The following is a 13708-nucleotide window of genomic DNA, read 5'->3' on the forward strand; positions in this document are numbered from 1 at the left end:
CCAAACAACAACCCAATTCAACGCAATCATTTTAGAACCCAATGAAATTAAATATTGACAACTCTTCCTTTAATTCCATAGCAGGAGAGGCAAGATTCTTTTCACTGCGCTCACGAGAGTCCTTCAAGTGATTGGAAGGGCGTATGGTTGTGGTAGATATTATTATTATTATTATTATCCGCATTTACTCTCAATGTCACAATTTGTATATTGAGAGTATAAATGATACAAAGGCATGGTATTATTTGATTGGTTTATTAGTTCACAACCATATAGAATTTTAGTAATGGTTCCAAAAAAAATTGAAGTATATTATAACTGGATCGAGACTATGTACAAATTTACGGTATTTTATTATTTAGAATTTTATAAATCTCAATCATTATTTACAAATTAAATGATCAAGGTTTTGCGATATCAACATTTATTATTTTAAAATGTGATAAAATATGGTAATTGATGAAGCAGTAAATATTATGTAAATAAGAATGATAAATGCTGAAATGGTCAAACTTTAGAACACTTCTTTGCCTTAAAAGTATGATAAATGTTTAGTTTCATTCTCTTACATATCTCCGTATAAGAGATATGCAAATCTTCCATTGAATCTGTTGGACTACTTGTGAGTTTCACTTACATGTTGGTTCCACAAATTTAATAATGAATTTGTAAAAGAGATATCTGTGCAAGAGAATGACACCAAAAACATCTCTAAAAGTTTTATGTCCTTATAACTATTATAATTATAAAGAAGGCTTGAGAGCATGGTTTTCGCCGGGAGGGGGTGGTTTTCTTGCCTCCCCCTCCCGGTGGTGATTTCCCTCTAACTCCTCGTGAGTTAAAGAGTTTTTTTGTTCCTCCTGGGTTGGTTTAGTAGGGTTAGTTTTTTCTCATAACCTTTAGGGTTGTGGAGCTTTTGTTCCTCCCGGCTAGATCCGGTGGAGACTAGTCTTCCCCTAGCCTTTCTAGGCTATGGTGGTTTTTATGTGTCGTTATTTGTATGTTTTCTTTTGTTTGGCAGGATTTCTCATCTCAAGTTGTCTTCCTTGGGGGATTGGCCGAGCGTTCATGTCGTTAGCGGGATGTTTTTTGGCCCGTTCTTTCACCATTTTTTCTTCAGATTTTGGAAACCAGATCTGCTCTTCCTCGCCCACTTCTAACTGACACGCGCCCCCTAGACGCGTTCTCTGTCGCCTTCCGCCCTAGACGCCGCTAGATCCAACCTTGTCGGTCGCCGGTGACTGGCGCGTGGTGCCCACACGCTAGTGGGCTCTCAGCTGTTTGGTGCGTGTGTGGGCCACGCACCGCTTTTTTCTGGCCGATCTCGGCGGTTTTCGGTCGTCCGGCGTCGGTCCTCCGTCTGGGTGGCGCCGGTGTCGGTGCGTGTCCCTCACGCGCCGCCGTCCGGTTTCTTGGCCCTTTTCCTCCACTACCGGCAGCTTGTTTTTGGGTGGTCTCTGCTTCAGTGTCGTGTGTTTTTTTCTCTTTTCTTGGGTCACAGTCTGCTTGTGTTGGGTTCAATTTTTATGGGAATATTTGTTGGCTAATTGCTAGATATGGTCTCTTTTCTTTAGAATGTGAGCGTTAATGTAAAAGAGGCTCAAATGTCTTTCTTGTAAAAGTTGTATTTCTGCTTAAACAGCTGTTTATTAAGCCAGATCTTTCTGATTTAGATAATGGGGGGCTTGTCCCTTATTTTCAAGTTGTAAGCCTTAGGCTTTTCACCATATCAATGATAAGTTACCGTTTCTGTTAAAAAAAATAAATAAATAAAAAAATAAATATTATAAAGAAGAAACCTATAACTGTACTAAATATTAAGCTGCACTTAAGTTTTTTCTTTTTTCTTTTTTTGAGGATAAGCGGCACTTAAGTTGATACGTGCAAAATGGTCTCTATCCATGATTAATTCAAAATTATTACATAAAAGAGTGTTGCTAGGCTAACAATAATGTCCACTATAAATCTTTTACAAATATATGTGAGTCTAGTAGCACTAACCACATCAATTATTAACCAATTAAATTTACCTATCAAAATTGGTTTTTTATTTTTTTTATTTAAATTAAGCACATATGTGATGGCTCATATAAATTGTCACGCAAGTTTGTAAAAAAATTAAAGTAAAACCTAGCTCTTAGCTTCCCAAGTATATTCCCACAGTATCCTAAATGTATTAATCTCCCATCCATCTTTTCTTAAAAAAAAAATCAATTAAAAAATTTAATTAATCTCTCATTCATATAGATCTTAGAAATTCAATGGTTGTCTTTTTTTTAAAAAAAAAAAAAAAAAAGAAAGAAAGAAGAAGAAAGAAATAAAGAAAGATAATGTGAGTTGAATGAGATAATCCAAAATGACATTTCTCTTTCTAGAATAGGACCACCTTTAACCGAACTTTTACTGCCCCTAAACCCTAAAATCGGTTATGCATAAGAGATACTCACAATCACATAAACCTCTAGGGAAGACCGTTTCCGGTATCATCACCTATTCAAAGCCAATCTCTCTAAGAAAAGCTGCTCTGGTGCCGTCCACCTTCATATCGGCAAAGACGGGAGCCTCCAAAGCCGTGTACGTCTACTTACCTGAAACGTGCATGCTTCATGTTCATTCGATGGGATCGCACAGTTACGTTCCACGGTACCAAAGAGAGAAACTTAGAGAGAAGAAGAAAGAGGAGTATAACAAGAAAACGAAGAGAAGAATGGAGGTTGATGAGCTATGGTTGTATATGTGGGCCGATATACATGAGTTTCACACTTAATGTGTCTTTGTGTAGGATTGATGTAGGAATAACACATCCCTTTCTTGTAACATCTTTGTTTCACATTGGAAAGATGAAGAGTAGTTCATATAAAGTGGGTGATTTATAAAAATAGCCATGAGTCTTAAGTTTCACATTGCTTAGTTACTATGTAAAACTGAGCTTTATAAAAGATTTATCGAAAGCTTCAAATTAACTAGTCCTTTCAAAATAATAGCCTTTTTTTTTTCTCGAGAGTTCTTACATTCCTAGACCCAGGAGAATAATCTATATGTTTATATTTCCTACACCCGGGAGAGTACTAATTTTGAAAGTTATTGTAGGATCGTGCCTTCTGATGTCATTAGTGCTACTTTTAATCTCGATCTACCTTTTTTAAGCACATCTGATGTTAATTTTGCTGTGTCACCACTGAATTATTTTTATTACCCTTGATTAAAAGCTCAAAACTCACATGATGGCCTTCACTTTCATCTCTTTTACCAATTACAAATTTGGCACGCATGTGCCCGTAAGCTGCAAAGACTACTCAAAAACTTCCAAAAAATAGTGTGGAGGTAAAGATGCATAGAAAACGTTAGTTATATTTGCCCTATTATTTTAAAAGGATTAATCAAGTTATAACCGAAACTCTCTTGAATCGTTTATAAAATTCAATATCTCATCTAGTGTGACGACTTCAAACCGGATTAAGATCTTTTCAAATTATTTATCCGAATTTGAGAGAATTCGGACAGGTAACTGTGAGAAACCACTTCCGAGACCCACCTGACCGGATAAGTGGTTGGACAACCCAATTTTTATTTGGTCAAGTAAATCCCATAAATAGTTTCTCATAATCACCTAACCGAATTCATAATCGCATGTCCGAATTCTCTCAAATTCGGATAAATAATTTGAGAGGATCATGATCCAAACCCATAAACTTCATTATAATATAATCCATGTGTCTGGACAATTAATTCGTCTCCCAATGCATGTAGAAATAACTTTGTAGAGTGTTTACAGTTAATGTAGACCATAGAAGTTATTGGGGTCAACCAAAAACTGATCTTATTGTATCTTGGTTTCAAAAATTGATTGAAATTGTAAATAACAGAGTTATTTCATATTCAATACAGTGCCAACGATACTTTTCATCTGGATAAGGATCATATAATATCAGTCTACAATGATTTATGCTAAAAGGTCTTAAATAATTGAAAGATCGAATCCATCTTAGTCAGCCAACAAATCCCTGTTCATGTCTGAAAAATCTGGCCGTAAGATTTGATCAAAGCAGATCATTCATGTGGAAGGATGCACCAACTTTTTTTCAACTGGCTTGAAGTAGTGGGAATCTAAACTTTCTCAAAGTGATATGCATGCCTTTAATTTCAGTTTCCTTTTATGTCTCCTCTTCTTTATATCCTCAGAGAATCTAACTCACTAGATTTTCAGACGAGAACAAGTCTACAGCCTGAGATCGAAAACATTAAACATGGGACTTCCTCTTCCCATGAAGATCAAAACAAGCATTCTGATCATTTTCATTGTCTTCGTCACTATTTTCCCAACTGCCTCTGGAAACAACTGCTCCTACTCAGTTGAGATTGAGACAACCTGCGCACCATCTGCTGAAACTGAAGATCATGTGGGTGTCAGATTCAGCGACTCACTGGGAAATTTGATCGTCGTCAAGCATCTGAAGAACCCCAAGCTAGTGTATGCTCCAAAAGCCGGCTTAAAGAAGCAAGCCGGCGGTGCATATGGTGGGTTTCAACGCTGTGCCATTGACGTGTTTGAGGCAAGTGGACCGTGCATGAGCCGAAGGGTGTGCTCTCTGTACCTCAAGAAAGTCGGGTCGGATGATTGGAGACCCGGGTGGGTGAAGGTGCTCCATCGTCAGGATGGTGGGCATGCAGAGCCAGTTTCTTACACGTTCTATTTCAGGACATTTGTGCCAGAAAATGTGTGGTATGGGTTTGATTATTGTCACTCAAGAGGGGGTTTTAGGCCTCATGCTGCAGGTTTTGGTGGGTAATTAAGGACTAGTTGAGATGTATCAATTTAGCCTTCCAAGGCTTTGTTTGTGAAGAACTTCTGAAATCTCTTAATCTCACTGTTAATTTTTCAATATATATATATATATATATTAACGAATATTTTTCCATGTTTGCTTCATATGGAGTGCCCATGGTTCCTCGAGTGCGGAGTGCTAGCCGCAAAGAGGAATGCCATCAACTAGGGCGCTATTGGTCACTAACGGTAGTACAGGCCCGTTCCAACGGCTCTTTTGTCGTACTTTTTCTTTCGAATCCAGCCACGTACTCTTCGTGCAATAACTCAAGAAGTGTTCTACATCAAGCTCTCTCATCCAAAGAAAATAAAGAATTTCAGCTAGCTTTTTTAATTTTTATTTTTGTAGTGTAAAACAATCGACTAATGCATTATTTTTACTGCACAGATCGGGATCACCTATAATTGATTGTTCGAAATAATCGTTATTCGGGCAGCTTCACATATAGGGGGGAGCTGCCGGGGGTGGTCCAACTTCCATTGCTGTTTTTGGGATATATAGGTGCGTCCCATAGCCATAGGCCACTTAATTGCGTGCAATTCAGACATTCTATTTGTAAAAATTTCTTATCCGAGGAATACAATCTCGTGGTCCGGCCAGTTGCCGATGGACTACGGAAGGTTGAGATTTAATTACTTTAACCGTATACGAGAAACATGTTCATAGGATCACTAATTATGCCCTGGATAGTGGGTAAATGTTTTTCCATTTTTCTCTTTTAATTGTTTTGTTGAAGTTATCTCGGAAACAAACAGATTGGTGACTGAATTGAACTAAGTAGAAAATGGTGTGTTCCAGCATAAAAGAAACCTAATTTTATGTTTTTTTTAAAAAAAATAAAATAAAATAAAAAATCAACGGATGAATAATGAATTTGAAGAAAACTAGGAAACCTCCATTTTGTAGATTTTAGGGGGGGAAAAATAATTTATTATCCTGAGTTTTGACTCATTTTCAAAAAACTTTATTGGTTGTAAATTTTTAATAGTAATATCATATTTCAATTATTTTTAATAAATTAAGATATTTCCTAACTAAAGCTATGTGAAGTGTCAACTATACCCTTAAAAAATGATTAAAAAAAAAAATCTGGGCTGGGGTTGAGGGGGACTTTTTTAGCATTTTTTATTTTATAACTTTTAACGGTATAATTGATATTTTATGTAATATATTTTCTATTAGGAAATTGAACAAAAAATCTCATGAAATGATCATATTGAAAAATGACTAAAACCCAATACTTCTATTGAAAAACTTCAAAATTGAGAGTTTTTTTTTTTTTTTTTTTGAAAATGGATCAAAACTAGGAATAGTAAATTATGTATTTTTCCTATATTTTATAAACTCAAAAAATGTGTCGTTTCATGGAGGCCACACTGCACGACATTTTTATCTGAATATCTTATTACATCTAGTTTACTGAACAACATATTTTTATGGATGCTAAGTTGCTAACGACATCTTTATTTTATAAGTCTTGTTGTGGTCGTTTACGGGCAACATTAACCTGTTCATGCTTCAAACGATGCCTTTGTTAATTGTCGTTTTTGCACAGCGGCAGCATTCTTCTGCCTGTTCTTCTTGAATACCTCGATTAAGCGCCAAAACAAACAGCTAAAGAAGAGAGGGGAAAAGCATTCTTCCAAGAGAGACATTGAAATGAATTGCAAAGACATTCTCCTGGTATTGCTAAGCTGGTAAACCAACTACATACAATTATGTGAACGGGGCCAATCACAAAAGAACCACGGTATGTTTCTTTTACTCCTTATCAAAACCTTTAAAAAAGAAAGAAGATGTTCAAAAGCAAGAGCAGCCTCAAAGCACAAAGTACAAGTATAGGACTATGAACAGTGTGATAATAATCCAGCTTTCCGGCATCATTCCAGCAGGAAATCTTGCAAAGAATCAGGGCTGGCAAGAAGGTCAAAAGGTTTTTTAACTAGGGTGTCTTTTAGGATTGTAATCTGGCCTTCCTTCAGAAGAACGTCTTCATCAAGGGCCTCTACCTTCTTCTTCAATGCATGAACCTCTGAGTTCAATAGCATATTCTTCTCACTGTATTGCTTCACTTCCTCCCATATCAAATCTCTCTCTTCTGAAACCTTTGGCAGTATCGCTCTCATCCTCGTTAGCTCCTTCAAAGATTCTTGGAGGTTGCTTTGAAGCTGGTTTATATTCTCATCCTTCTTCAGCGTCTGTTATAAAGAAGACATGAATTATTTTTGAAGTTTGACGAGGCAAACACTTGGAAACAAGTGGTAAAGACTTTTGGGATCAAAGGTGCAATACTGTAAAAATTCATTAAACATCAATTCTTTAGAGAATATAGAAAAGAATAACCTTTATTATGAATGAAAGAAAGTCGAATAAAATAGTCTTAGTGTTAACGTATACATATACTCTAACACTTGGAATAGTCATTCCTATGTCTCATGAGAGAATGACTATTCCTTAAATGGACCATGAGAATGGTTATTCCAAGACTGTTCTATTTCACATCCTTGTATTTCAATAAAAGCTATTCATTTTTTTCTAATGGAATAGTCATTTCACGTACCAAATGTAATCTAAGAGAAACTGCTTAGAACATCATTCCCATGTACAATGATACAAGACAGAAACCGAAAGTTCATTTTCATTTTTTTGGGCAAGTAAGAAACCAAAAGGATGCCTAAACAGAAAAATAGAAACAAAGAGAGAAAGCTGCATCAAATATATAGGACAGATGAGCAACTGTCATACCATCAGGCCTTAAATCACAGAGGCCTGATCCAAATGCATATTTTAGTGTAGTTTATAGTGTATCTTCATGCAAATATCAAGTGCCCCTGATTAAGATGTGTACTTCGATGAAACAAATACCGTATCTCAAGCATATGTTATCCTATACTCAACTAACTAAACTATTTTTAGCTTTTTCTAAAAGATGGGTGGGTCCCTTCACTAGAAACTATAGACAGAAAACATAAAACAGAATTTTTTTTTTTTGTGATAAGACATAAACAAAATTTAATAAGTTTAAAATATGACCAGAAATTTAGTGCAAGTAAGATGCAAATTCTAGTGAAATAGACCCACATAGATAACATAACATGTAAATGGATTTTTCCAGTATATCACTAATGAACCATAATATCTCATTAACTTTCCAATGGCATCCTTATCAGGTTAATCATCAGTCCTAGGACCAAAATCACCAAATAATGAATTTTTTCCCAACCTCAACTCCATTCACAAAACCTTTTAACTCCTCAAAGAACTGTCAATCGCATCTTATTCCATCTTTTTTTCTTGCCAAGAACTCCCTAGCAGTCAGCACCATAAAGCATGTGTAACAACACTCTTGTATATGTTTTTAAACTCTTGGCTTAAAGTGCTTACCATTCAGAACTTCAAAAGTATAACTCACCTTCCTCCATCCCACTCCATTTCTATGAGAAACATTCCATACGAATATCAATCAAAGATAATGGAAACAATAGCTTTCGACATTCCCTATCCAATCTGAACCATTGCTAATTTCAAATCCTGCTACCACCATGATTACATTCCGTATCCATATTAATCCAGCTTTCCAAAGCCTCTTTATTCTATGACATCTCTTTCCTATTCTAACAATGACTTTACCATACTCCAGTCTCATTCCAGAACAAAATCTAATCAAACAAAATCATATTAGTTGATGACATTACTTCAAGAAGGCTATCTTACAAACGAGTAATATAACAGCAAAAAACGTGTATACACAATCACACAGAGATTAATGGCAAAACACATAAAATTTCCAAAACAGAGATGGAAGAAAGAATCACCTGAAGTTCAAGATCCTTCAACTTGTGAGTGACACAGGAAAGGTTGTCTAGTGCATTTTGGACTTCAAATCTGAGGATGTCATTGCCTCTTACTGCTGTTGCAAGTTCAGCTTGCAACTGCTCAACTTCCAGCTCTTTAGAGTACAGCTTCTCTCTTAATAGATTAGTTAGTAAAGTTTCTGCTTTAAGCTCAGATCTTGTAACACCCTATATAAGAAAAAACAGCAACAAGCACTTCAATGAGAAAACAACTAACCAACCACAGATCAATTCAAGCAAACGTATTAACAAGGACATTAAAAAGCATTAAGAAGTAATAAGCAATGAAACTTTATATTCTGCATCCTTGATCCAAAATTTAACAACAATTTAAGCAGCAATTTACCTCTGAAGTTTGATCATTTGGTTGCACCGATCCATCAGCATCAATGCACTTTGACTGTAATTTAGAAGCAGCTGGAGTGGACTTCTCATGCAACAAAGTAGAAATCATCTGCAAACTCCTCGTTAGGCTCTCAGTTCCACGCTTAAATCCTTGAAGTTTCACCTCGGTTTCAACAAAAAATTGTGCATCTAAACCATTCCCGATAACTTCCACACCCTTCTTAGCATCTGGAAGAAGTTGGCCTGCTTTCCCTTTTATGAATTCTAGTAACTTTGAACATAATTGGGTGCTCTCATTAAGCATTGACAGCCCTTGATTCTGTAGGCAACTCGTGCGGGTCCACAATTCCTTATCTAGCTTGAAAGTTAAAGCAATACTCTCTTTCCCATTACCTTTTAAGCGGTTTAATAAGTTTATATTCTCATGTCGAAGAGAATCAACTTCAAGCCCAAAAGATTCCAACTCCCTTCTCAAAGCAAGTTCTACTCCTGTCAACCTCATTTGCTCCATCTGTAATTTCTTCACATGCTGATCAAAGTTCTCTACTGTTTGAAACTTCCCAAGTTTTTCACTGAAACCTTCTCGCAACCCATCTATTGTCTTCTCTTGTTCACTGCAAGTTCTTAGTAATCTTGTAATGGATTTATGCAACTCTTTGCACTCTTTCTCCTTCTCTTCATAATTTTTTTGGATGCATTCCCGATCTTCTTCTGCTGCTCTATATTTCTCTTGTAATTCAAAGAGATTTTGTCGTAAATCTTGATTCTCCTCTTTTATTTCCCCAACCTTTGTAGTTAGGTCCTGAAGCTGTTGCTCAGAATTTGTTATAATGCTTCTGCTCTCTCTTTCCCTCTCGTTAAAAGAAGAAACTTCCCTTTGAAGTGAGACATTATGCTCTGCAAGCTCTCTAACTCGCTCACGAAGCCTCTGCTCCTCTGACTGAAATCTCTCAAGCTTGAATGACCAGTCACTCGACCTTCTGTCTAACTCCTTCTCCAATCCTGACTGAAGCTCATTCTTCTCCTTCTCTAGTCGTCGGGTTTGGGACTCCAATTCTGCCTTTGCCCATCTGAGTTCTTCCTTAGCAGAAGCCCTCTCAGCAATTTGAGACTGTAAGAGGCTTGAAACCTCAACTGCCAAGCTTATCCTCTCATCTGTTAGGTTTCTAATTGTTTGATTCAACGATGGTACATCAAACCCACCATCTCGAAGAAAGCTTTCCTGCTCAAGTTCTTCAGAAAGAAGCATGATCCTTTCCTGAGCTTCTTTGAATCTTATTCTTAGTTCTGCATCAACATAATCTTCAATTTCATCGGAGTTCGCATCCTCACTTCTACCACTGTGAAAAAGGTTCCGTCTTGGGAAGCCTGTGTTATCCTCCCCATGATACCCAGTAGCTGTTTCATGTGGTTCATCCAATGGATAAATTTTTTGGGCCACACCTGAGTTCGGATTGAAGCGCCCATCCAAGGATCTACCATAAATATCATCAATCGTGATTGGAGTATCATGCCCAAACTCCTTTGAACTTGTTTTGGGGAAAACATTACACTGGGAGAGTCTGTCAATAACATTCTTCGCAAGTCTCCTTGGAGATTCATGCCCAAATCCATTTTCTGCCCAATCTTTGGGTGAGAGCCGAAGCCGGGAACTTTTGACTTCCCTGAATGAATGAGCCCTTGGTTTCTCTTTGACACCTTCTGTTGGTGAATTAGGTGCCATATACTGAACTCGTGGGGGAAGCCTCTCAGCATTTCCAGTATAATTTCTCTGAGAAGAACAATTATTAGTCCTGCTTCTTTCTTCTAGTTGTTCTCCATCAATGAAGCGGTCCACAATCTTACTTGAAACATTACTAGAGCAAATGGATGATGAGTCATTATAGGTTCTGGAAGAACCAGCAGAACCAGGCCTCTCTAATCTGTGGGCATTTTGAATAGCTGGCTCTTGAAATCGTTTTTCCTTATATTGCCTCTTAGGAGTAATAGTCCGACAACTAGCACATAAAGGTAGCCAAGTAAAGTTAGTCTCAAAAAAAAAAATATAATAAACCAGGTTTCCCAATATGATAAATATAATTTTTCCAAGTTTACAAATAAAATAAGCTTCAGGCAACAAGCTCATGAGGTTCATATGAATTAGCTGTTCTATAGACTCACCGAGATGAATGATCACATTGGTTATGTAGAGTACTGCTTGTACTACTGGAAGGAGATCTACTTCGATCGTTCAAGCAAGAAAAATCGGTTTGTCCCAGCACACCACCAAAGGCAGCTGCTGAAAATGAGCGGCTCCTTCTAAGACCTGAACTGGTACTGGAGCTTTTGCAATCAGATGCATGCTTACGAGATTTGGAAAACAGGTTCCTAGGACTCCTATAGCTATTCTCAGCTTTGTCATTAGCCCCACTTTCCAAGGAGTTCTCCCAATAAACTTGCTTATCTGTTGATTGTGGAGGAACCCCGTTGTTGTTTCCATTGCTAGATGCAGATGATCTGAAAAAGAATAGCTTCTTCATGAGTAAATGTTCAGCAGGAACTGCTAACTGTAGTTCATGAAAGTTTCCAGCCTTCAGTCGTGATCTTTTTAGGCCAAGCTCTAAAAAAGATGAGATCTCACTGAACCTGGAATTAAACAAAAGAAACAACAAACCCACACAAACATCACTGAGATTGCTGGGAAGGAGAAGAAAAGTGAACCAGAGGAGGCATTAAAATAAATCTTGATTCAGAGATGCACAGCACATGCAAGCTCATCAATAAGGGTTTTTTTTTTTTTTTTTTTTAAAAAAAAAAAGAGAGAGAGAGAAAAAAAAAAAAGAGAGCCTGCAGCAAGAGAATAGTAATTATGATTAACCTGAAGAATTGAAAAGAAAAGCAATAACAATGGCTGGAATAATATCATTTATATATTGGCCACCAAATTAAAGGTTGGGAACTCCACAACAGATTGTCTTCATATCAGTGGGAGAAAATTTTCAGCATCATCCCCTTCAAAAAGATTATTTTGTACAAATCCCAACAAACAAAAAAAATCCAACATTGCCATGGCCACCAAAACAAGAAGTATGTTTACAAAATAGTACATAAAATATACAACACGAGGATTCACTCCCCACAAGCAAAAAAAACAAAACAAAACTAGATTACACATATTTAGATAATATAAAAATATCTTATCAAAAAAATATTACACATATTTAGAAAAATAAATAAATATATAACAAAACTAAACTAAGAAATTCAACCCAATAACTTTCAGCCATTTCCATGGTTTGACACACATCTAAATGTCAACAAAAAAAAAACTTCAACACACGACCAACAGTAAAGTAGAAGCAGCACACAGAAAATTGGAAGGAAAAAAGAAAAAGGACAATGTCAAGAAGTTCTTCATACCTTTTTACCCACAAAGAAATCCCTGAAGCTGATAACAAGAGACCAACAAATGAGACTATATACTACTCCTGCACCCACAAGTCAAAAAAAAAAAAAAAACAGATAAATAAACTGAACAAAGTTTCTCTAGGAATTATTTTATGAGAACATTAACAAGAGAGCTGCAAGAGCTCCGGATACTCTTGCCAACGACTAGTTTGACATACCAATTGAATATACGATTACAAAAGAAAAATAAAAAATATATTTAAAACAAAATTAGAATTAGAAAGAAATAAAGAACCATGTCAGAGAAAATTATAGCATAAATTTCAGTAACGTTCCTCTGTCGCCGGAAATCATTAAAAAAATTAAAAAAAAATTAAAAAAAAAAAAAAAAAAAAAAGATAATCAAGAACAGAATCAAGATATTTCACGATTTAGAAGACAAATGTGTCAGAGCCAAGCTCGTGACCACGATGACCAAGTTACCCTCATCATTCTCGTTTCCTTAAAACCCTTAAAACCTTTTCACCACACTGACACCAAAAAGGATCAAATAATTAAAGGCTTTTCGCGACTCGATAAGATCGAGGCGTTTCCATCATAATCCTCCTAAAAGACTCCGAATTCTCTATCACTGCTGCAATTAGAACTCCAAAAAAAAAATACAGGAGAGGAGGAACTAAACTCTGTTTGGTTGCTCAGAAACTAACTGAGAAAAGAAAAGAGAAACTTCAAAAAAAAAAAAAAAAAGATTTACAAGTTCCAAACCGCTTTTCTCTTCAAACGGTCAAGAAAATTCGTTCTACAACTTTTCTTGCAAAAGAAAGTGAAGCCAATAAAGGAAAGAAAAAATAAATACAACAAAAAATTCAAAGAACACAAAAAAGAATCTCTCGCACGCTAGGAGTTACTAACCTACCATTACTGGTCGAATGCTTATCTCACAGAATTCAAAATTCAAACAAAAAATCCAACTTAGCATCCCGAATTATCAGGGAAATTGATTTTGAAGAGAGAGAGAGAGTTTACTGAATCGGAGAGTGAGTTAACGGCGTTTGGCGGCCGGCGTTTTAAATTGAACCAGTGAGATTTGACGGTGACAACAATTTATGACTTGTATGGTACGAGATCACTTTGTGATCTCGGTGACTTTAATGATGAAGGAAAATGAAAGAGAGGGACAGTCACAAAGTGAGTGAGCGAGAAAGCAATTAAGCAAAGCATTGGCCATTCCTTTCCTTTTCCAGAATGTTGAAGGGGTATCTTCGTCCGAAATATAACGTTTAAAAATTTTGATTA

The 13708-nt window shown here is 36.4% G+C and overlaps 2 protein-coding genes across 3 annotated transcripts; one reads left to right on the plus strand and one right to left on the minus strand.

Moving 5' to 3' along the window:
* Window positions 1–4247: 4247 nt before the first annotated feature.
* Window positions 4248–4790, plus strand: LOC133863385 (embryo-specific protein ATS3A-like). The gene has a single exon (XM_062299327.1). It carries the CDS (start codon window positions 4248–4250, stop codon window positions 4788–4790), a length of 543 nt encoding a protein of 180 aa, XP_062155311.1.
* Window positions 4791–6463: 1673 nt separating this feature from the next.
* Window positions 6464–13631, minus strand: LOC133864283 (uncharacterized). Of its 2 annotated transcripts, none has more exons than XM_062300562.1 (6): window positions 13439–13631; window positions 12425–12492; window positions 11186–11650; window positions 9027–11022; window positions 8642–8848; window positions 6464–7024 (listed from the first exon to the last, which is right to left on the minus strand). In XM_062300562.1, the coding sequence occupies exons 3-6, from the start codon at window positions 11542–11544 to the stop codon at window positions 6707–6709; spliced, it is 2880 nt and encodes a 959-aa protein (XP_062156546.1). In that variant the 5' UTR covers window positions 11545–11650; window positions 12425–12492; window positions 13439–13631; the 3' UTR covers window positions 6464–6706. The 2 variants fall into 2 exon arrangements, with proteins under 2 accessions (XP_062156546.1, XP_062156547.1); XM_062300563.1 differs by lacking the exon at window positions 13439–13631 and adding an exon at window positions 13325–13411.
* Window positions 13632–13708: the final 77 nt, after the last annotated feature.

This window comes from Alnus glutinosa, chromosome 3 (assembly GCF_958979055.1).
Source record: "Alnus glutinosa chromosome 3, dhAlnGlut1.1, whole genome shotgun sequence".
Taxonomy (NCBI): Eukaryota; Viridiplantae; Streptophyta; class Magnoliopsida; order Fagales; family Betulaceae; genus Alnus; species Alnus glutinosa.

What these genes read in the sequence shown, in the direction of transcription:
- LOC133863385 (XM_062299327.1), top strand. Translation starts at nt 4,248, where the DNA reads ATGGGACTTCCTCTTCCCATGAAGATCAAAACAAGCATTCTGATCATT.
- LOC133864283 (XM_062300562.1), bottom strand. Translation starts at nt 11,544, where the DNA reads ATGAAGAAGCTATTCTTTTTCAGATCATCTGCATCTAGCAATGGAAAC. An exon ending in CAATGTGATCATTCATCTCG is followed by an intron (nt 11,023 to 11,185) that starts GTGAGTCTATAG and finishes TTTATGTGCTAG; the next exon opens with TTGTCGGACTATTACTCCTA. An exon ending in TGAAGGATCTTGAACTTCAG is followed by an intron (nt 7,025 to 8,641) that starts GTGATTCTTTCT and finishes TCTTTATAACAG; the next exon opens with ACGCTGAAGAAGGATGAGAA.